General features: G+C 48.0%; 1 protein-coding gene across 1 annotated transcript in view; it reads right to left on the minus strand.

The window, feature by feature from the left end:
• Positions 1–1,516: 1,516 nt before the first annotated feature.
• The window catches only part of Gab2 (GRB2-associated binding protein 2), a 25,652-nt gene continuing 5,606 nt past the window's right edge, over positions 1,517–21,562 (minus strand). Inside the window, exons 2-9 of the mRNA XM_013013973.1 lie at positions 19,031–19,274; positions 10,433–11,007; positions 9,247–9,341; positions 8,207–8,471; positions 7,240–7,330; positions 6,574–6,676; positions 5,363–5,488; positions 1,517–4,768 (exon numbers count right to left, since the gene is read on the minus strand). Of these exons, the coding sequence (XP_012869427.1) occupies positions 4,625–4,768; positions 5,363–5,488; positions 6,574–6,676; positions 7,240–7,330; positions 8,207–8,471; positions 9,247–9,341; positions 10,433–11,007; positions 19,031–19,274 (1,643 nt within the window). The 3' untranslated portion in view covers positions 1,517–4,624. The remainder of the gene's footprint in view (positions 4,769–5,362; positions 5,489–6,573; positions 6,677–7,239; positions 7,331–8,206; positions 8,472–9,246; positions 9,342–10,432; positions 11,008–19,030; positions 19,275–21,562) is intronic.

A 21,562-nucleotide genomic window follows, 5' to 3' on the forward strand; every position in this document is an offset into this window, starting at 1 on the left:
TAGACATGTTCTGTGTTTTGCCACCCCACCGTCCCCGCACAGGCCCAGTCCTGGAGAAATGAGCTCTGCTGGCTCAAGAACCTGGGCTGAGCTTCTGCTCAGTGTCCTTGTACTTCGCTCCAGCTCCCTCCCCATAGTTCCTGCTCCATAGGAGAAAAAGCACAGTGGGCCCAAGCCCTTGCACCAAGAAGGTGACTCCAAGGTGTCGCCTCTGCCTGCCTTTGTTTCTCTGAGGGGGTTCAGAGGCAAGGTATGTGGGTGCCATAGGTGGGAAGCATTGTGGCATCGGATCAGGGATGAAGGTTCTCACCTGTCCCTCCCCTGTACCAAGCAGAGTCCCTCACCTCCACCCCCCTCACCTGCCTCAGTGCCTCAGATGACACCAATTGCATCCCCTTTGGTTAAGGTTGAGAGTTCTTAGTTTACTGCAGAGCTGCCCGTCTGTTGGGAAGCATCATCTGTGCTCAGGAAACTGGCTCTCATGGCTGTTCTGGGGAGGGGCGGGATGGACCCGATTGCACAGATGACTTCATTGCACCCTGACATTGCTATAGCCCTTTCTCAGTGGAAAGAGACTTGTGTTCTCAAACAGGAATAAAACTAGGTTCTCTGCAGCCTGTGAAGGATGCATCATTCTTCCCATCTCAGGGGCTGTGTGCTTGGTTTTCTTCCTGGGTTCTGGCAGTCTGAGGGTGACCTGGGCTCTCGGCTGGTCAGGTGAGGATGTGTGCCTGCTTTCGAGAGCAGTGTGCAGGTGAGCATGTGGTGCTGGATGAGGAGGACCAGGGGGCAGACTGGGGGGACAACAGGATGAGGTGCTGGGAGAACTCCCATGGGATATGAGGATAAGCCCTGAGATAAGCATAGAACCCCCAACTGAGGCACTCCAGAGCCAAAGATCGCTAGGCTGGCCAGGAATATCTGCCCCACCCCTGTCCCTCCTCTGAGAATTGGGCACGGAGTGAGGGGAGGTCAGGACCTTTTCTGACCTTCACACAGCAGCCCCTGCCATCCCAGGCTCCACGCACAATTCTCCTCAGCCAGTTCTTGGAGCTAGAATGGGACCCACAAGTGGCCATGTGCAGGGCCCAGGACCCGCCCTTAGCACAGGGTCCCCTTTCCACTGAGCCTGTCCATCCACCTCCTTTCAGGTAAGAAGTGGGAAAGCAGGGACAGAGATGGTGGCAGTCACGGGACAAGGGGTTACCAGGGTTGCTGAATCTTGGCTTGTGGTATCACAGACTCGAGCTGTCGAGCTGTCAGACAGGACACAGTGCTCAGAGCCAGGGAAACTCCCCCTCCCACACCAGCTTCCACATGCCCTGAACTGGCAGATGCTAGTTGGGTGCAATAGCTCAATTCGTTCCTGTGAGAATGGAGCCGACTGGCCCATCAGCACTCCAGGGGTCATTTGGGAAATGATTTCCTCTGAGATAGGTGTTTATGCATAGCTGCCCCAGGCTGGGTCCCTGCAGCCCTCTCAGAGACTCCAGTAGCCCTTTAGGTTGCATTTCTAAAGGACTTTATTTTTGTTGTCCTGTTCTAACACCACAGTAAAAAGGGACCTGCAAGCTCCAGGCCTGTACCATGTGTCACCACGGCAAAAACATGACCCACTCCAACACATTTCCCGTCCCACCCCTGACTACTCACAAGATAAATACGGGTTACAAAGTTTTTGAAAACAGAATAAATTAATAACTTAAGTGATTAGGCACCAACAGTGATTTGAAAAATTAAATGTCAATTTTTAAATGGTATTAAGACAACCTAAGACTAGGTTGCGCCTAGCCCATTTTTTCTCTTCCCAACAGCCACAGTTCTGTGAATTCTAATTTTGAAAACACAATAATCAACAAATTACACAAAACACACACCACCAGTTACCACATGACAGCACAAAATCTTCCGTCAGGCCCCTGGCCGCAGGGAGGCCTCTGGTCCCAGACCCCAAAGAATTGGACAAGTCCCAGAAAGATGGCCCCATGAATCAGCTTCACTTCCCCACAGTCTACAGCGGAAGGCCCGGGTAGACAGGAAGGCAGCGCTAATTCTCTCTAGTCTTGCACTCCTATGGAGTTCCGTCGGCGGCGGGGAAAGGAGAAGAGGGGAAGGCAGGGTAGCTAGAACACAGTTTGCACAGGTAAAGGGCCCCTGGCCAGGCTGGAATTGATCGCCAGCTCCAGTAACTTCAGAGTGGTGGGTGCTTCTGTTAAGAACAGGGCAAGTGTAGAAGTCACCAAAATCAAGCTAGGGCAGGGCAGACAACGCTGGGGGCTGCTGGACCCTGTACGAGAAATTACAGAGCAGGGAGTTCCCCTTAAAGCAGCTGGGGGAGGGCAGGAGCCTCAGTCTACCGATCCTGGATCCCAGGGAGTCGCCAACTTTTCTGTAACCCTGTAGAGGTGAAGGCTCTTAGGATGAGCTGTGAGCTATGCTAGGTGAGAGTGTATGTCCATTCTGGGGCCTCAGTCCGTGTCAGGCTACTAGGAGAGGACTTTGAACCATGTGGATAGGCCAAAGGGTGTGCTTCTTAAACTGAGTCGACACTTGTTTTGGTGGGCACGTGATACATGGCTGGTAGTTTGGGGCTTGTGAACTCTGCTTTCCATAGCTATCGGCTCCTGTCCATCTTTCCACCTTCACACCTGCTTCCACCCTATGCTTTGGGAAGTGGTAGGGACTGATTGTAAGATGGAGGCCTCCCCTCAGACCTTGAACTTTCCACATGGCACACACACAACATGGTACACACAGAGTAAACCAGCAACCTGCAAAAACCTGCCCAGTGCAGCCACAGTTAGCCTTTCACCCATAGGAAGTCAGACACTTGAGTGAGCCCATGCCAGGGTTTGTCCAGTGTCTCCTTCCTTCTTGTGGGGACGCAGCCCCTGGCTGCCTGTTCTGTGAAACTCGCACTCTGCTTCTCTAAGGCTTAGTTCAAGCTCTCTTCCTAGATTGCCTTCCCTGTCTCCTCCTCCTTACTTGCCTCGGCCTCCCCACCTCAACACTCCATCAGCACTTTATCCTTTTCTTTCTGACCTCCAGGGACAAAGTGTGAGATTAACCTCGTGGCCTTGGGGTCCAAACCGAGAGTTTAGCTATAGGGAAAAAAAAAAACCCAAACCAACACAACAAAATGGCTCTTGATTTGCACTGAACTACTGCTAAAGGGCTAGTTGAGGAAAGCTACTGAGGATGGAGCTTCCCAGAGGGCCATGTGTGTGCTCCTAGGAGCAAAGAAAAAAAATGAAATCTCTGGTCTGCCCCACTGCCTCTGAAACTTGATAATTTGGTCCAGAACTTTGAACAACAACAACATCATATTCCCCGTCATAACTCAGGAGCACCCCTCCTCCTCCTCTTCGCCCATCTCATAAACTCCGAAGCTCGGGGGAAGAGGAAAGAGGCTTCTTCCATCCATGTAGCCAAGTCTAAGTCTAGCACTGACCTTCTTGGGAGCACAGAGGTGCGAGGAGCTGAGAAAACACTGGGGCTGGCAGAGGCCAGTTATGCTCCAGTTTTGAGACCTGTTGTGTCTATCAGCCATACCCCATATGTCTCTGGGAAGGGTGCTGTTTTCCAGCCATCCTCAGTGGGGGGGGGGGCGGTGTGTGTGTGTGTGTGTGTGTCTCTCTCTCTCCCCCCTCAGGTCACTCTTTCACTTTGTTTCTTCCAGCAGCCCTGTGTCCTGACTGCCTCAGGTTCTTTACCATGCCCTCCCTTGTTCCGTGGCCCTGTGCCCCTGTCTTAGGTCACCTCTGTGTCTTACACCTCCCAGAAACTTTATTTGCTGCACGGCCCTGCACATCCTATTCATGTCCCCCAGCTCCTGCGTCGCCTCTAACACCCCTCCCTCCCTGCTACTTCTCCCATTTTCCCAACCCACTCACCCTGCTACTGTCCCAGAGCAGTCCTAGAGCACCAGTTCTGGGGCCCTGATTGTGTAGCACCCTGGTCACGCCACGCCTGGTACCTCATTCTTTATAGCTTATCAGTCCTGTCCTTTATCCTTCTGCTGCCCATTCATTCCACCGCAGTGGCCCCGCCATAGCCTTGGCCTGAAAGCAGGGGAACTCTGCAGGTATCCGCTGTCCTTGTGCATCTGACATCAAATTCCTTGGTCCCTCAACACTACCTCTGACCTTCACTCTTATCTACTTCATCTTCTGGTGACCTGCCCTGCCTATAACCATACAGCCAAAAGTCCATGTCCACTTTGATGGGGTCCTTGGTTCCCTGGATTGTCCTCTGGGACTGGAGAGATAGCCCTGAGGGAAGGGAAAGGGTGGAGGGCTGTGACCAAATGTGAGGTGTGTGGAGTCTGGCTCAGAGCCCTGCTCCTTCCCTCCAAGGCTCCAGGCAGTAGACAGGCAGGCCCTGAGAACAGGAGGAGGTTTTTTGGCAACAGCTCCTAACTAAGGTGGGTGGAGGCACTGCCAGGATTGACAGAAGTCACTGCGGGTCTGCCCTACGTGCCTCCATCAGGCCCTCACCTCCAAGGGTCGGGGTCCCTGATGTCAAATGCTTGAAGGCTGAGGTTGGTGGGGTGGAGGGGGGTAAGAGAGGGGTGGGAGCGGAAGTGGGGGGAGGAGCCAGCTTCCAGTTGCTTCTTGGCCCCTCATCACAGCTTGGCGCCCTTGGAAGGCTCTGAGGACTGCCGCACATCTGTCCACTCCTGCATGGTGTTCTGCAGGGCCTGGGTCTTCTCTTTATCCACTTGGACATAGTCTACCTTCTCGTCTGAAGTGACAGATGACGTGGAGGGCTGAGGAGACAAAGTGAGTGAGTGGGATAAGGAAGAAAATGAGGTCTATGCCAGCAGGCCAACAATGGCCCCTGACCAGCCTCAAGGGCCTGCCATCTTTCCTAAGTGTGGGCTTCCAAGTGAGATCCAAACCCTCAGCCAATAGGAGACAGCCCTGAGTTCCAGTTCTGAGGATCTTCCTTAGCCTGGACAGATCATGCTCTCCCGGTTGCCTCCCTCTGGCCACTCTTCCCAACAGAACACCAGGCTTTAGATATAGGAATGAGCTCTAGGTGTTCCCCCTCAGATACACCCCAGAGGGGAGCTATATTGGGGCAGAACCTCACACCCTACAGTCTAGACAGACTGGCTCTCCAGGGAAGGCTGAAAGCACCTAGAACGCGTTTATGCCCCATCTAGATAATGACTTCACAGGAGACTGGGATAGGCCAGATCTCTTACTTACGCTCTTCGTAAGCTCAAGTAGACAAACTGCTGCTGCACACACATTTGCCTGTTTCTGATGCATCTATTTCTGATGGGCTGAGCTATGGCCCAAGGAAAACTATGCTCAGAGAAAGGAGGATCCCCACAGGCCCACCCCGCCCCAGGCACCTTGCGGTGAGGGCTCGGGGAGCCCGGCTGGAAGTCCAGGGCCAGGTAATCAACACTGCCAGTGCTCTTCTTAGGGGCTGGGCTGTTGGTGCCACTGGGAACAGGGGATGCAGACACTGGGTTTTGCTATATCACAAAGAAGAAAAACAGGTCAGAAACAGAGCAGCCAGCAGCAGCAAATCAGCTCTTGGGAGGAAGAGCTGCTGTTCTGTGTCCTGCTCTGTGCCAGCCACTATGACTCCACGTTCTCACCACAGTCTGGAGAGGCAGGTGTTACTGCTTACCTGGTTAAAAGCAGTGGCTCTGAGAAGCACAGTGCTGTCCAGGATTGATCATGACTCCCAGACTCACGTTAATCCCATGCACTGTGCTGCCTTGCGTTTCCAGCCTCTGGCCAAGTCCCATGCATGGGTCTCTCCCTGAGCTCTGGCACTGGAGGCAGGCAAGCCCAGGCAAGCTTCCTTGAGCTGCCCCCGTCCTCTGAAATGCTCTTCACGAAGAGCAACATGTTGGAACACTCCATCGAGTGCTGCAGAGGCCTCAGTCTCTAGGGTCCTGTGTTCAGACCAAGTCTTGCTCTACGCGAGAATTCCCACACAGAGCTTTCTCACAGTCTGATTCTAACGAGAAAGTGACAGTCCTGTGTTCTAGCTTTTGGGAGGTAGTGGGGTTTGAGCTTAGCCTTGCTCTTGCTAGCCAAGTGCTCTACCACATGAGCCAGCCCATTTTGCCTTAGGTTATTGTTAAGGTAAGCTCTTCCTTCAGGCTTTGGCTTCTGTCTATTCCTCCTAAGTAGGCACAAGTAGCTCTATGAACACCCTATGCCACCCCACTCATATTATTAGTTGAAATTAGGGTTTCACCTTTCACCTAAACTGTAATCCTTAAAACAGCTGCCTCCTCCAGAGGAACTGGGATTACAGGCAAACCAGGTTTGGGTAGCTTTGCCTATTTCAGTGAAAAATCTCTCAGAGGAACCTTAAACTATACCCTGCCTGGGTCTGTCACCAGAGGGAGGTGTGCACGTGTCTCCCAACACCGCTTCTCTAAGGACATCCTTCATGCCGCCAGCTCTTTAGGGCTGTGTCTTCCAGCTGATGACAACACACACAAACTCTGGAAGGTCTGCAGCAGAGGGTAAGCAGGCAGTTCCCGGGATGAGGGGAAGCCTCAGGATTGTTAGTGCTTCCAGCAAAAGCCAGAGGACTCACCATGGGGACATAGTTCTCCTCGCTGTCTCCCGAGTCCGTGCTGGTGATGCTCTGTGTGGAGATGGGGCGGCAGTACTGGGAAGAGCTGGAGTTAAAGGTGTGGCTGTTGTGGGAAGAAGACAGCATGAGCCTTGGGGTGTCCTGACCCTCATGTTCTTAGATCGAAGCCACGGCGGACATAAGCGTTCCCCCTTATAGATAAGGAAACCAATTCTCAACACGAGCTAAGATGAGCTGAAGTGATGGTGAATGTTGATATTTCATCTTGGTTGGAATGAGAGATGTCTAGGGGATTGTAAAGCAGGCTTCTGGATACTTCCCAAAGATGCTTGGCATGTGGGACAGCAACTGGGTGGCAAAGACCCACCCTACTTTGCGTAGCACTCTCCAGTGGAGTGGAAGAAAGAGGAAGCCTACCTACGCAGGATCACCCTCTTCCACACTCTTCCCACCATGAAGTTTCTGCCTTGCCACAAGTTTAAAAGAGCCAGGTGACCATGGACTGAACCCATGAACTTAAAATCTGTCTTCCTTTTAAGCTGCCTGGTACTGTTGTCAGAAAACCTAACACTGCTGATAACATTAGCATCTAAATCTAGTTGTCCCCCAGAGACCTTCCCACGCTTTAATGCTGGACTCCAAGGTCCTGCTTCCACAGACACTTACTTAACTCTGGACCAAGACTTGGTGACAGGTGACTTGAATGGGAGCTCATCGATGACAGCATTGTTTCTCAGGTCAAGGGGTGTTGGCTTTGCTGGAACAGGAACAGAGCCAGTGATCATGCCACATAGGCATATAATACATACAACATGCAAGTATATAGTATAGAAACATCTCTACAATCACTCGATTTGCTTAAGGAAATGAAGGACATAAAGGTGTCATTTAGTATCTGCTGGGGACTGCTTCCAGGACTATATATGATTCCTAATACAATATGAACAGTTGTCTTATTTATGGAATAAGAAAAATCTATACATGGTAGTTCAAAGGTATTTTTGATCTGCCTTGGTTGAATGTGCAGAACCTGCAGATGGATGACTACATAATTATTTCCCATGTGGAAGCTATGGCTTTGGATTTCACATAGACTTTCAGCATACAAAGTTGGACAGTCTGAGAACAGATTTTTCTCTACAGGATTTTGACTGTATATAAAAACAAGAGACTATTTGAAATGGAGATGGTCACCATGACTACTCCCTGCTGTTTTTGGACAGAGCTGGGCAAACTACAGTGGAGGAAGGTAAATAGCACAAGGCCCTGAAGGCTTCAGGCTCAGATGTGAATTTCCTGTTGGCTGGATTGATCTCTGCCCAATTAATCCGATTCTTCCCTTTGAATCCCTGCTGTTGAGCCAAGGCCAGGCCTGCACTGGCAGACCTGGAATGTGGAATCCAGCACTCCTTTCTGGTCTGCATACAAGCGCACACACACATGTAACCACCGTGTTATCTGCTGTGGATGAGACACACTCTCCTAGATGCTGTCTTTCTAAACAAACGCTCATTTCATACATAAGAAAACTGAGGCTCAAAGAATTCACATTATTTGCATAGACTCACACCCTCCAAGTCCAGTCTCTACCTGACCTTTAAGCTCCTGTATGTCGTTCACGGATGGGACTTACCTTTGCGGTCAGGCTTGAGGTTCCGGTTGACAGGGGGTGGCTGGATTTCACTTCCTCGGCTGGGGCCTCTGTGCAGAGGAAGGGATGTGGATGGGTAGGCCAGTGGGTCAAAGTGATGGGGCCCTGGGCTCATGGGGATGTAGACACTCTGGGAATTGTCGCCTGCCCGCTCCATGGCTAGCAGGGAGGAAGAACCCGGGTTCATGGGTACATAGTTGTCTTCGGAACTGGCACTGTCTGAGCGGCCCACCATAGTTTTCCCTGGCTAGAGAGAGGGAACATGAGAGAAACAGCTGTCACCAGAAAGAAGAAATAAAGGTGAGTCTCTGTACAAAGCAAGCTGCCCCAGTGGGTTAGCTATACTCTGATACTACAGTGGAGACGGTGGGAGGTATGGGGAAATGAGGTCTCGTGAGCTTTCCATGACCTCTTGGGACCCACCTCTACTTCATGATAAATCTGAAGTCAGCCTAGCCATCCATTCATCCTTGGTTGCTCCAGATTCACCACTGGCAGATGAGCAGTGAGACCCTCAGTAGGATCCGGGGCATACTTGGCCCTGGTGTGGAGCCAGGTGTGCTTGCCCTGTCCAGCCTGCAGTGGGTGTGGTTCCCTCCAGACATTGTGCTGACCACCAACCTGTGCAGTGCTACAGCCATTCTCTTGTCCTGGTCATCCAATGGAGCTGCACCTGTCTCAAGACCTAACTTTTTGTCTTCCCGGTGGGCTTGGAAGCGAAGCTTACCTGTTCAGTCCTTCTTTCTGCACAGAATCTCTCCTCTACCTGAGCTCCACTGAGCCCACTGTATTCTGTGTCCCCTCTGCTTATTCACAGGCCTGGTAAGCCTGGAGTGCAGCTGACCTTAGGGCATACCTGGCATGCTGACCAGGGTCCCTGCTTTACCTGTCAAACTCAACCTAACTTCTGAGCTTGGGCAGGGTTCCCAGGGAGATGCCGCCGCCTCACTCGGCCGTGTTCTCAGTTCCATGGGCTCCAGCCTCTTCCCTCTCTAGCTTATGAATGGCCCCATCCCACTCACCAGGAAAGGACTGACTCCTTCGCTCATGGACTCTGCAGACCGGCCTGCACATTCCCCACCTCGGGAGGGGTACTCGTAGGTCTCACAGGAAGAAGCTGTGACAGAGGAAAGAAGATCGGATGTCTCATGTCAATCCATGTGCTGACGCTTCCTGTTCCCTCGGGCATGGCTCTGATGCTCCAGGAGGTACTCCTCCCCCACCTGAGGACACCGTGATGCTTTGAATCCTGCCTTCCTTAGTTCCTTGACTCTTCCTAGGCTTAGGTCTACTGCAGCGTGGGGTCCCTCCTGGGCGCTGGCCTCACGGTGCACCCCTTCCTGGGACTCCCACTTCTCAGCTCTGTGAACACTATAGCAATGAGACTTGTGCTTATTTATACGTTTTTCCCCCAGTCAAATTTATGAACTAAAGGGCAGATGCAAGTTTTTTATGTCTTATCCTGGTTCCAAAACACACGGTGACTGCTCAAAATATAGATGGAATGGCAGACCCTAGGCCTGAGTCCCATCTTGGTTGCTGTTCACTCTGTAATCGTGAGTCACGGCAGGCTTTGTGTGAAACAGAGATGACAAGTCTCTGTCCTGCCACACACTGCATGGCTCACACCACAGGATGGGCGAGGAGGCTGCACAAGTCCAAAGCAAGCTGCAGAGTGAGAGGAATGAGCAGCATTCTGTTTTTAACCAAATGGAAGATATGTGCAGAGCTGGAACACACCCTGTGAAACAGCAGCATTTCAGGACTTCCACCAGAGATTTTAGTGTGGCTGTACAATATTCTAAACATCTCATTTTGTTTCGTTAGTCTGTCAGTCCGCACGGATTTGGCTCAAGCTTTGGAATGGTCTTCTAAATTTACTTTTTAAATCTCTGCTTGTGAGTTTTAAATGAATAAAGTACTATGATTTGGATTTCTAAACCCATATGTATTGCAGTTAAAAATATTCTGTGAGCCTTAGAATATCACAATCTTCACGACAGTCGGCTACAGTCTTGCTGCTGTGGGTATCATAATAATAGCTGGAGGACCAATGGGCAAGGGACTGTGTCGATGGCTAAACTTGAATCAGTGACCTCGGTGGTCCTTGTTTCTCTGGGCTGTGCATGACCAAGGGCTAGCATGCACTGGGGCCGCCTGGGCCAGAATCTGTCCCCCTCCCTCTGGTCACGGAAGGCTCACACTTACCTCGGTGGAGTCTGCTGTTGTCCATGGCAGGGAGGGTGTTGCGCCTGGGGATAGTGGCCGCAACAGACCTGCTGTTTTCACTGACTGGAGGTCTCTGCTGAGGACTGCCCCATCGAGGAGTTTCTGCCTGACTGGGTTTTGGGGGCCGGGGTGGAGGAGCTATGGCTGAGTCCCCAGGAGTAGCCACTGCCATGGTGTTGTGGTTCTTGTCCAGTGTGAATGTCCTGGGGATCTGGTAGGCTGAGAGTGGGGTGGTTGGAACATCCATATTGTCCACTAGGAGGTCCCCAAACTCCCGGCACAGGGTGTTGCTGGGCGTCTTAAAGGTGTACACGTCCTCATTATCTGTCTCCGACCCGGTGAGGCTGCCCTTGGTGTGACCATGGGAGGCCAGGCTCCGAGGGAGGTCATAAGTACTGTCTCTGAATTCTGCATTGTGCCGACTCGGCTTGGGAAGGCTGTAGAAGCCATGGACTTGCCCACTGACCCCATTGACACAGTGTCCATTACCCTGGGCAAGCTTCTGCACAGCTGTGTCACTCTTCTGCCGGGTGCCTTGAGAGAAGCTGGCACTCCTAAAAGAGAAGAGGAAGTCAGGGTTGCCCTTGGGATGTTCACAGCCAGCACAGCCAGTTAGATATGGGAAATACAGACCATAGATCCAAGGTTTTCCTAGGATCTGCCATGAGCTAGCCGTGTGACCTGGGGCAAGACACTTTTATTGTGGAACTGCAGCTTAGACATCTGCAGCTGCAGCATGGTCATTAAAAACACACTACGAAGGCTGTCTGGAAACTAGACTCTAGTGTATGTGCTGGCAGTATCAGCCTTTATCCCGGGCTGTACATGGCTGTCATTAGCAGGATTAGTCTCAGTGCTGATCCTCCCCCCAGCCCCTGATCAAGAAGCCTGTTACACTACCTGCTCATATTTTTAACTACCATAGCACACGTATTTAAATAGAAGAACACTTCAGTTGGTGACAAAAAAAAAAACATCAAGCAAGTCGTTTTCTCTCTTTGAGTCTCAAGTTTTCCCTCTGTAATATAAACCAGCTCCTGGGTATTAATGTCTGTATGTTATAAAGAACTTTAGATTCATCTTCTACCATGTATTATGGCTATTGCCAAGCATTTAGGTCTTTTCAGAACTCTAAAAATAATGTGGTAGTTCCTGTTTGGGAAGTATATACAAGACAGAAAAGATTTGATCATTAAAAAATAATCGAGGCCGGCAGTGAAGACTGGAGCAGTCAGACTGTAACTAGTGTTATAACAAAGCATTGCCATGGACCTGTTCCTCCCAGGTGTGGCCTGGTCCATCTCCATCACTTCTGAAGGTCCTCTGGCTCTGAGACTCTTAAACTGTGGTTTTGCACACTGGATTCTGTATCCTGCATAAATACTCTGTGGAACTGGTGAGGATCTGAACAGCGGGGATCCAGGTATGTTTCTCTGTCATTCAGAGGATTTTACCTGGCCAGAATCACTCTCCCTTTAAAAAATAATTATTTTTATTGTAAAGGTGATAGAGGGTTACAGTCGCATAGGTCAGGTAATGAGTACATATCTTTTTGAACAGTGTTGCCTCTTCCCTTGTTTTTCTCTCAGTTTTTCCCATCTGAATCCATCCCTTAATAGCAGTGATCCTCAGCTTTTGGAAGCCAGAGACTTTTTTTTAAAAAAAGAATGCTGTAAGATACTTCTACACACACACAGATCTTTATTCTCCCTGAGGGTAAGGGTGGGGTAGGATAAGGAGGAGGGCAGTAATGACCAAGTCTTCCAAAGTTGCTTGGTAGAACTGCCTTCCAGGAGCTCCTTCAGCTCATGCTAGAGCTTGTTATTTACAGATGGTGCCACCAGGTGGTGGTAGAAAACAGGACCCAGAAATTTAGAAAGAGGAAGACTACTAGGTGTGCAGGCTAGGCTCCCTCCCTCTTAGGACTCTTGAACCTCCATGGCTAGGAGTTCATGTTAGCCTCCAAACCTTCACCAGCTTTCCACTCTAGGCCTCCATATTCCTTCTCCCTTTCTAGTCCATTTTCCTTATACATAACCAAGCCAACAGCTTGGCTTAGATAACTGAACACTGAGTCCTTACATAAGGCACTTAAAAAAGGACAAGGGAGTCAATGGTAGACATAAACTATTCACATTGTTCACCTTGTCTTTAGTGCTTTTCATTTTGTATTGGAATTCCAGCTCTGTTCTAGATGTGCTGCTTTGGATCCATTTAATAAACATCTACTGATGCTCCCCTTCTATCTAGGCACAACGGACACAGAGATGCTACCATCCCTGTGTGGGGATGTCACAGCAATGTATGAGGTGACACGCCTGTACATCATTTCAGTGACATGGGGGTGAACATGTGGCCGCTGACAGATTGACACTAATCCTCCCTGGTGGCAGTGGTGAATGGCAGGGAAAGCTTCTTTAGAGATGTAAACTCTGAGTATACCTGACAGGAAGGGCAGCAGGACAAGGAAAAAGCATTCTGGTTGGAGGCACAAGGATGTAGAACACAGCCAGACAAGTTCAAGGATTTGCAAGCTGCTCAGGATGGAGGAAGTGTGTTAGAAGGTAAGGCTGAGAGAAAGACAAAGGCGGTGTGATCTCACCCATGTGGAATCTAGACAAGATGATCTCACAGACGCAGAGTATAATGGTGGTTTACTAGAAGCTGGGATGGGCACAGGAAGGGGGAGATGTTGGACGTATGATTACAGTCAGGAGGGATAAATTTTTCCAGAGATCATGAGGTGTCATGAGGTGGCTAAACAGAGCAAATTCTCGAGAAATGCAGAATGATGTTACACACCAACCACAAAATGATAACATGCACTGTGATTATTAAGTACCTAGATTTAACCACTCAGCAATGTAGCTATACTTCAAAACGTAATGATAATAAATAAAATCACACAATGGTAGCTTTTCAATTAAGAAACTTAAATGAATCTGGGATGTAGAGTGGTAGAGCGCTTGCCTGCCTGGGTGAGACACTGGGATTGATCTTCAGCTCTTGCAGGGCTGAGAGATGGGAGTGGGGGGCGGGGCTAGGCAGGAAGCCTCTGAAGGATTTTAGAGGTGGGAATGGGAGTGGGGAGAGGATCACAGGTGTCCTGTAGTAACTAACCCTGCATATAGTCCTGAACAGACTCATCGTTGATCTCCTGAAGTCCCTCCCTCCCTGCCTGCTTCCTTCCTTTCCCTTCCCTTTCTTTCTCTCCTTCCTTTCTTTTCTCCTTTCCTTTCTCCCCTTTCCCTTCTCTCTTCTTTTTCCTTCCCTTTCTGTGCCAGGGTTGGGGCTTTCTTTTTCACTCAAGGCTAGGGCTCTACCACTTGAGCCACAGCTTCATTTCTGGCTTTTTGGTGGCTAATTGGAGGTAAGAATCTCATGAGCTTTCTTGCCTGAGCTGGCTTTGAACTACAATCATCAAATCTCAGTGTAGTAGTTAGGATTACAAATGTGAGACGCCAGCACCCAGCTCTGCGTTCTATTTTTGCTCTTCATTCTCCTACTTTGGGAAGCCAGAAATGGAGGAGTTACCGCATTCTTATTTCTCACTAATTGATCAAGTCGCATCGAATCTATCCTAATCCAGTTCCTTCTGAGTTTTCTTCTGGATTAATGATGGGGCTACTCATTAATCTCCTTTCCATCTTCCTGGGACCTCTCTGCTCCTCTATACCCTGTTGATTCTTTCCCACCCTCCCCATCAAACATCTTCAATATTGTCATTTTCTTCCTGGAATCCCTCCCTACTCTAGAATAATCCATCAGTCTACAATGCTTCCAGAAGGCCTCACTGAGTCTAGCATCGGCTCTGTTGTGCTGTTATGTTTGCTGTGTGCAAGAGCTTTTGGTTTGAGGCAGGGTCTCACTCTGTTTAGCTCAGGCTGGCCTCAAACTCAAACTTAAGATCTGCCTGCCTCACTCACCTTGCTAGTGCTGGGATTACAGGCTGGCCTGGGAGCCTCTTACTCCAGCCTGGCTTCAGCTCTTGATCGTCAAACTCAGCTCCCTGGCCACATCTCTTGTAGCTAATCCTTACATGCTCAACCTCTGTGTATAGCTAATCACTTGCTGAATCACTTGCAATAACTAATCACTTGGACAGGTAGCAGCTGTGATCTGTATTTTGTACCATCATTACTTGTCTCTTCCACAGCTGTGACTTCCTTGAGAACCAAAACATGTCTAATTTTTTTTCCTCAGCACATAGTTTGTCACAAAATAAATAATGAACATTTATTTTATTTTATTATTTTTTGGGGGGGAGGTCAGGTCATGGGGCCTGAACTCTGGGCCTGAGCTCTGTCCCTCAGCTCTTCAGCTCAAGGCTAGCACTCTACCACTTGAGCCACAGTGCCACTTCTGGCTTTTTTCTTTTTGCTTATGTGGTGCTGAGGAATCGAACCCAGGGCCTCTGGCATGCAAGGCAAGCGCTCTACCACTGAGCCACCTTCCCAGCCCCCATAATGAACATTAATTGAGTGAACAAGTGTGTGATAATATAAACAAATGAATAAAGAAAGTACATTGGCACTTTTCTTTCCCTGAACTTGGTCCAAACTCTTTAACCAGAAGACTAACACCTTTTCTGTTTAGGACAGTTAGGTTCCAGGCTTCCTCTACTCTAACCTCTCTTCTAGCTCACAGAACTACTCATTCATCCCCTAACATGTACCATGTCGTTTGTGCTCTGTCCCTGGGCTTACATTACTCATTTTTCTCTGCAATGCTCCCTGATTCTGCAAAACTTTTTACCAAGTCTTACGTACAAAGGCACAATAGATCCCCAGTACCCCTTCCTGCTTTGATTTCCTCTTCCTTCATGTTCTAGCATGCCAGGGTTCTGACATACCACCCACTCTGCCTTGTGCTCATCATTTTTGCCTGTGCCTCAGACCATGTGTTCTAGAAGGCATACTGCAAATGATACAGATATAGAGCAGAGGATAGGGATGAGGCGGGGTGGTTGTACCATTACTTAAAAAGCCAGGAAAAAGAAGCTGAGCAATGGAACCTCTGATTTTGCAGTTCAATTCTCCTTATGGGAAAGAATCAAAAGAGGGAAGCCTTGTGACTTTTCCTACTTTCCTTCAGATATGAACTGAGGGCTGTTACCATGATATGATGAGATGCTACTGTGGATAGCAGGGCTGTGGGCTGCTGATGGGGGCATCATAAAATAAGCAAGATACAATTCTGGGTACATCAGTTGGAATGTCTCTTTAAATCCTCCAACAAGTCTCCTCAAATGTCTGTTGAGGAAAATGGTAAATAACGGCAGTGCTGGTATAGGAAGATCCTAGGGCGCAGGGGAACTCACTGGACATGGAAAGAAGCTGGGGGGGAAACAGTCCCTCAAGCCAGAAGTGCAATGCATCTTTCCTGCCCATTCCTGCTGCTGTTGCTGGCTCAGTGAGACCGTCATACCAATACCTCTCTTGCATTTATGCTTGGGCTTTAGTACCATTCTCAAACATTCCAGTGGCTTTTAAATGGGTTCCTAAGTCAATATATATACATATTCACACATACAAATATACATATACATACGTGTGTGTGTGTGTGTGTGTGTGTGTGTGTGTGTGTGTGTTTGTGTGTATGCTGGTGCTAAGGCTTGAACTCAGGGTTTGGGCACTGTCCTTGAGTTTTTTGCTCAATTGGCTAGTACCAATTGAGCTACATCTGTATTTCTGGCATTTTTGGTGAGGAAGTGTCTCACGGGCTTTCTTGCCCAGGCTGGCTTTGAATTGCAATTTTCAGATCTCAGCCTCCTGAGTAGCTAGGATTACAGGTGTGAGCCACTAGTGCCTGGCTTCCAGTTTTATTTTTAATGGATCAATTTCCTACTTAAGGGAAATCTAATATATAAGTGCTTGCAAGTAGATTAACTGACATTTATCACTTTGTGACACCATTTCCTGCCTTTGGCCCACCCCAAACCTGTCCTTTTTGTGAGGCTAGAAAATCAGTGTCACAATTTTTTTTTTTTTTGGCCAGTTCTGGGGCTTGAACACAGGGCCCGGACACTGTCCCTGAGCTTCTTTTGCTCTAGGCTAGCACTCTACCACTTGTAGCCTTTTCTGTTTATGTGGTACTGAGGAATCAAAATCAGGGCTTTCATGTATGCTAGGCAAGCACTGTACCACTAAGCCACCTTCCCAGCCTATGGTGTCACAATCTTTAAGAGACTGAGAGGATCTTGTCTCTATCTCATTGGCTGCAGTTGTGAGCCTCACTTTCCCTTACCATTACAGAGCAGTGTTGCATTTGTGAAATTAAGTGAAACTAAAAAAGTTGTATATTCTGCCTTTGGTCAATTAAAGCACTGGACGAATGAGTCAGGGGAAACCATGGGTAAATTCTCCACTCACATTTTTGACCCACCATCTTGCTGTAGAATGTTGTTGCAGGGTCAGTAATGTGGGAATATCATCACTTGAAATTTCACTTCCTTCAGCTTTCACAAAAAGCATCAACCAGAATGAACTCTTCTTATGGAAGTTTGACACATGCTCTACTTTTCTCCTAAGCTGCTTAAGGCAGTTAAATCCTTCCTCACCTCCTATTCTGAAAACCATATGGAGATAATGGGGTTAAGCAAGGTCAATCAATTAAACTATTAGGTAAAACTGACAGGGAACTATTGATGGTTCCAGAATTACGGCTTCTTAAGGTATGTGCACAGCCTTAGTGTGTCACCTATAACAGGTCAAACAGCTTCTTTGAAATAAGCTGTCAGACACTAGCTGCAATATGGAATAAACCCCAAGGCTAGAAGGCAAAAATAAATACAGCAAAGCCAATTTGTCTGCAATGACAAAAAGAACTCTATTTTTCCCCCTTCAGTTCAAAACTACTTATTTTGGAGAAAAAAAAAAAACAACTTTCTGAACAGTGACTTCCTTTAGCTTAGTGGGACACCTGAATTTTGTAAACAAGTTAGTTACCAGGAATATGCATTATCTAGTAAGTGAAGGACAGCAGTGATATTACTTCAGTAAAAGTAGTGATAGCTTATACTTTTATGTAAGTTACTTCAGGTCCCCTCATAAAGAGAGATGTACAGATGTACACACACACACACACACACACACACACACAGAGTTCATAAAGAATACTTCAATCTGGTATTTTTATATTTAATGTAGCTAAGAAGAGACAGATGAGCTGGTTGGTCCTATACAAAAGGAAATTCAGGAATTACTTTGGAGATCATATGAGATAAGTAACATAAAAAAGTGCTTTGTAGATTGTACAATGGCATTGTTTTTCTGGAGCACCTAGTATGTTCTGCAATGTCAGAGTGAAAGATGAAAGCTAGTATACAACGTCACCAACACTTGGCATTATTAGACTTTTGAGAGGTAAAAAGTATTTTTTATTTTTTTTTTGTTTTGGTATTGAGGTTTGAACTAAGGGCCTTGTACTTTCATTTGACCCTTTTGCTCAAGGCTGGCTCTCTACCACTTGAGCCACAGCTTCACATCTGGCTTTTTGATGGTTAACTGGAATAAATGTCTCATGGACTTTCGTGTCCAGGCTGGCTTTGAATTGGGATCCTCAGATCTTAGCTTCCTGACTAGATTTACAGGCATAACCCGTTGGTGCCCGGCTTAGAAATTAGGATTTTAGGATCTCATATTCTCTGCTGCCATACATGTAGCAGTGGGGTGGGCCCACAGGGAACCGGTACTGATACCAATACTGGCTGCTTAATATTTTCTGCTTATTAACTTGTGATTTCCATTTTAGAGCTGAGGAAATTAGAAGTCAAAGAGATTAATCAGAGCTGGATACTGGTGGCTCATGCCTGTAACACTAGCTACTCAGGAGGCTGAGATCTGAGGCCAGCCCTGGCAAGAAAGTCTATGAGACTCTTATCTTTAATTAACCATCAGAAAATTGGAAGTGGTGCTGTGGTTCAAAGTGGTAGAGCACTCACCTTGAGCAAAAGAGTAAGGGACAGCACCCAGGCCTGGAGTTCAAGCCCTACAACTGCCAAAAGAAACAAACAAAACAAAGACCATTCTTCTAGAGTTACTGCTCTAGTATGTTCTGTGATGATGGAATTAAAAAAAAATCAATACTGTCCAGTCCTAGTCATATGCCACCGGAGACTACTGAGCATCTAACTCAGGCTGGCACAAGAACTGATGTTAACTTTATTAAATTTAATTTGCCACAAATGCAACAGCGGATAGGGTAGTACCAGCACAAAGTGAGAGATGGATTTGCTCAGTGGTGTTAAGGTTCTGTAGCTATACTTGTATGGCTAACAAATATTTGACTCTTATTCAGGAGTTCTGAAATTCTAGCTCTTAATGCCTTTTACCCTCAAATCAATTTTTTATGGCATGACATGCTTGTATCGAGAGGTTTCTCTGGAAGCCAGTTATCACTTTGTAGCAATACAGACGATAAAATGTGAAGGTTATAGAGACAATAGTGGTTTTGTTATACATGTGTTTGTTTACGTGCAAAGATGTAGTATCTTCCTCACTTGTCTTAAAAAAGGACTGAAAAGTAGTGGGCCCTGTAGGTAGTCATTTACCCAAATAGTGATCATGCCTTTCCTACCTTGCGTTTTCTGTTCTCCGGCTGAGGCACTGGTGCAAGTAGAGATACTCTTGAGGTGCACTGGTGGACAGAGCAGGCTGCATGTGGTTTGACATGGGGGACTCAAACGTGAACAGAGTGGGCTGGCTGGAGTGCGAGGGGGCTGAGGACTTCCGTTCTCGGAGCAGGTGCTGGCTGGAGCTGCTGAGTTCGGCTGGAGAAGAGCGTGGGCCATGACTGGCTGAGGAAATGTTTCTCAGGGAGTCTGTGAGAGGAAGGAGTCGTCTTGTGAGTTAAGAAGGAAAGACAGGTTTGTCAAAGGAAGAAAAACTATTTGGGGCAGAGGCATGGCTAGAGAAGCAGTATTCTCTCCCTCATACACCTAGTTCCCAGAGAGCCAGCTGGTGCCTCCTGCTGGTCCTGAAGGGAAACTGCTCTTGCCTTCTTTACTGGAGCAGCCTGGAGGTCAGTGTCTATTACCACAGGGCCGGGTCAGCTACACCCTAGGAGAAAAGGCTGCCAACGTCCAGAGGTTATGACCATAGCCACAGGCAGAGCCAGCTCCTGGAGCAGTGATACTCATAGCTTCTTCCTCTCTGGTGGCTTCTGCTGTCAGCGTGTCCTTCAAAGTAGCTGGCTTTGTTAAATGAGGCATTACTTCCTGAAGACTCACTAATTGAGGCTCTGGACTGGGCTTTCTTGCATTAATAATAAAAGCACAAGTGTATTTTCAGCTCTTCCTCCAGATTGGACTCCAGTTCCTCTGGCCTGCTCTTCTGAGTCCTCCTAGGACAGCTATGTTCCCTGTTCTTCAATTCTATCTTTGGGTCCTTTTTTTTCTTCTCTTAACTAATCTCAAACTCCTTGGGTATGTTTGTTAGAAAGGAAGTGAGGTATTAAGGGAAGAAAATAACTTACAGTTTGACAACCCAACTTCAGGGTATTATTCATTTGGCTGGCTCTCTGAGCTCAGTCCAAATTCCTTAGCATAACATACCAGGCTTTTCACAGTCTGACCTATTTCCTGATTTCTCTCCACCCATAAACAAGGCGCACTGAAGTATCATCAAGTCCCTGCACAAAGCAGTCCCTTTTGTGATTATTTTGGCTTATGTTGTGTTTCTCCTCTATTCTTCTAGCAAACTCATATGGAAACTCTAAGATCCTGCATGGGTGTCAAAATCTCTCTGAAACCTTCCAACAGCCTTTGGCCCAGGCTTCTTTTCACTGTCTTTCTGGGTGTCTGAGAACTGTGACTATGATGTCGTTAGCTCACAACCCCAGCATTTACTCAATAAGAGGTGAGGGTGAGGGTGGCATTCTAGGGTTATTCAATGACTATCATTTTTCTAGCTCTTCTCTGTTATCTGACCCATTCCAGGTCATACTATGCTCACTACCCTAGGCAGGATCACCAGCTCATTAATGTGCCTCACATTATTTCTCTAGTCAGGACGTCTTCTGTCAGTGACAAGAGAAAACACCAATGGGACCCTGGGGAAAATGGTTCCATTGACAGCTGTATTGACCTCCAAAATGAATTCTCATTACAGGTCTAGTAGTGGGCTGGATGTTCGTTAACAGAATCAATGCCTTTATTACTCCATTAGATTTGCAAGATGAACTCTCTAATGGTGGAGGAGAGAGGGTTTATACTAAGGGACGGAGAAGCCATGGCTGCTGTTTGAGAAGACACAGAGGAGGTGCAAAAAGAAAGCCTTCATCTGGGCACTGGTGGCTCACGCTTGTAATCCTAGATACTCAGGAGGCTGAGATCTTTCTAGCCAGGACAGGTAAGTCTGTGAGTCTCTTTATCTCCAATGAACCACACACACACAAAGCCAGAAGTGGAGCTGTGGTTCAAGTGGTAGAATGTTACAGAGTGTTAACCTTGAGCAAAAAAGCTCAGGGACAGTGCCCATGTCCTTAGTTTAAGCCCCAAGACCTGCATGCATGCAAACATAAGCACGTGAATGTACACACACACACACACACACACACACACACACACACACACACACACACACACACAGTAAGCCTCCAATCCAAACAGAGTATCTTTGTTCTCTTTCTGGCCTCCTCATCTTGTCTGTTCCTCTCATGGGCACATTCCTTAGGCTCCAGCTTCACACCCTCCTGTAGCTTCACACAGATACTAGGGTCTCTTTGGAGCTAATCCTTTCTACCTGAGCTTCAGTTACCACCCTCGTGATGACAACTCTAGGATCCCAGTCTCTAGCCCGGTTCTCTGTCTGGATGTCCTGCTGTATGTGCTCCCATCTGTTTTAGCTGTCCACACACAGCTCAAGCTCAGCCATGTCACCCCAATTCATACTCACTATCTCTGTGAAGCACATCAACATTACCCTCCAGGGGCTGGGAAGGTGGCTCAGTGGTAGAGTGCTTGCCTTGCATGCCTGAGGCCCTGGGTTTGATTCCTCAGCACCACATAAGCAACAAGAAAAAAGCCGGAAGTGGCGCTGTGGCTCAAGTGGTAGAGCGCTAGCCTTGAGCTGAAGAGCTGAGGGACAGCGCCCAGGCCCAGAGTTCAGG

The sequence above is a fragment of the Dipodomys ordii genome, unplaced genomic scaffold (genome assembly GCF_000151885.1).
Source record: "Dipodomys ordii isolate 6190 unplaced genomic scaffold, Dord_2.0 Scaffold22, whole genome shotgun sequence".
Taxonomy (NCBI): Eukaryota; Metazoa; Chordata; class Mammalia; order Rodentia; family Heteromyidae; genus Dipodomys; species Dipodomys ordii.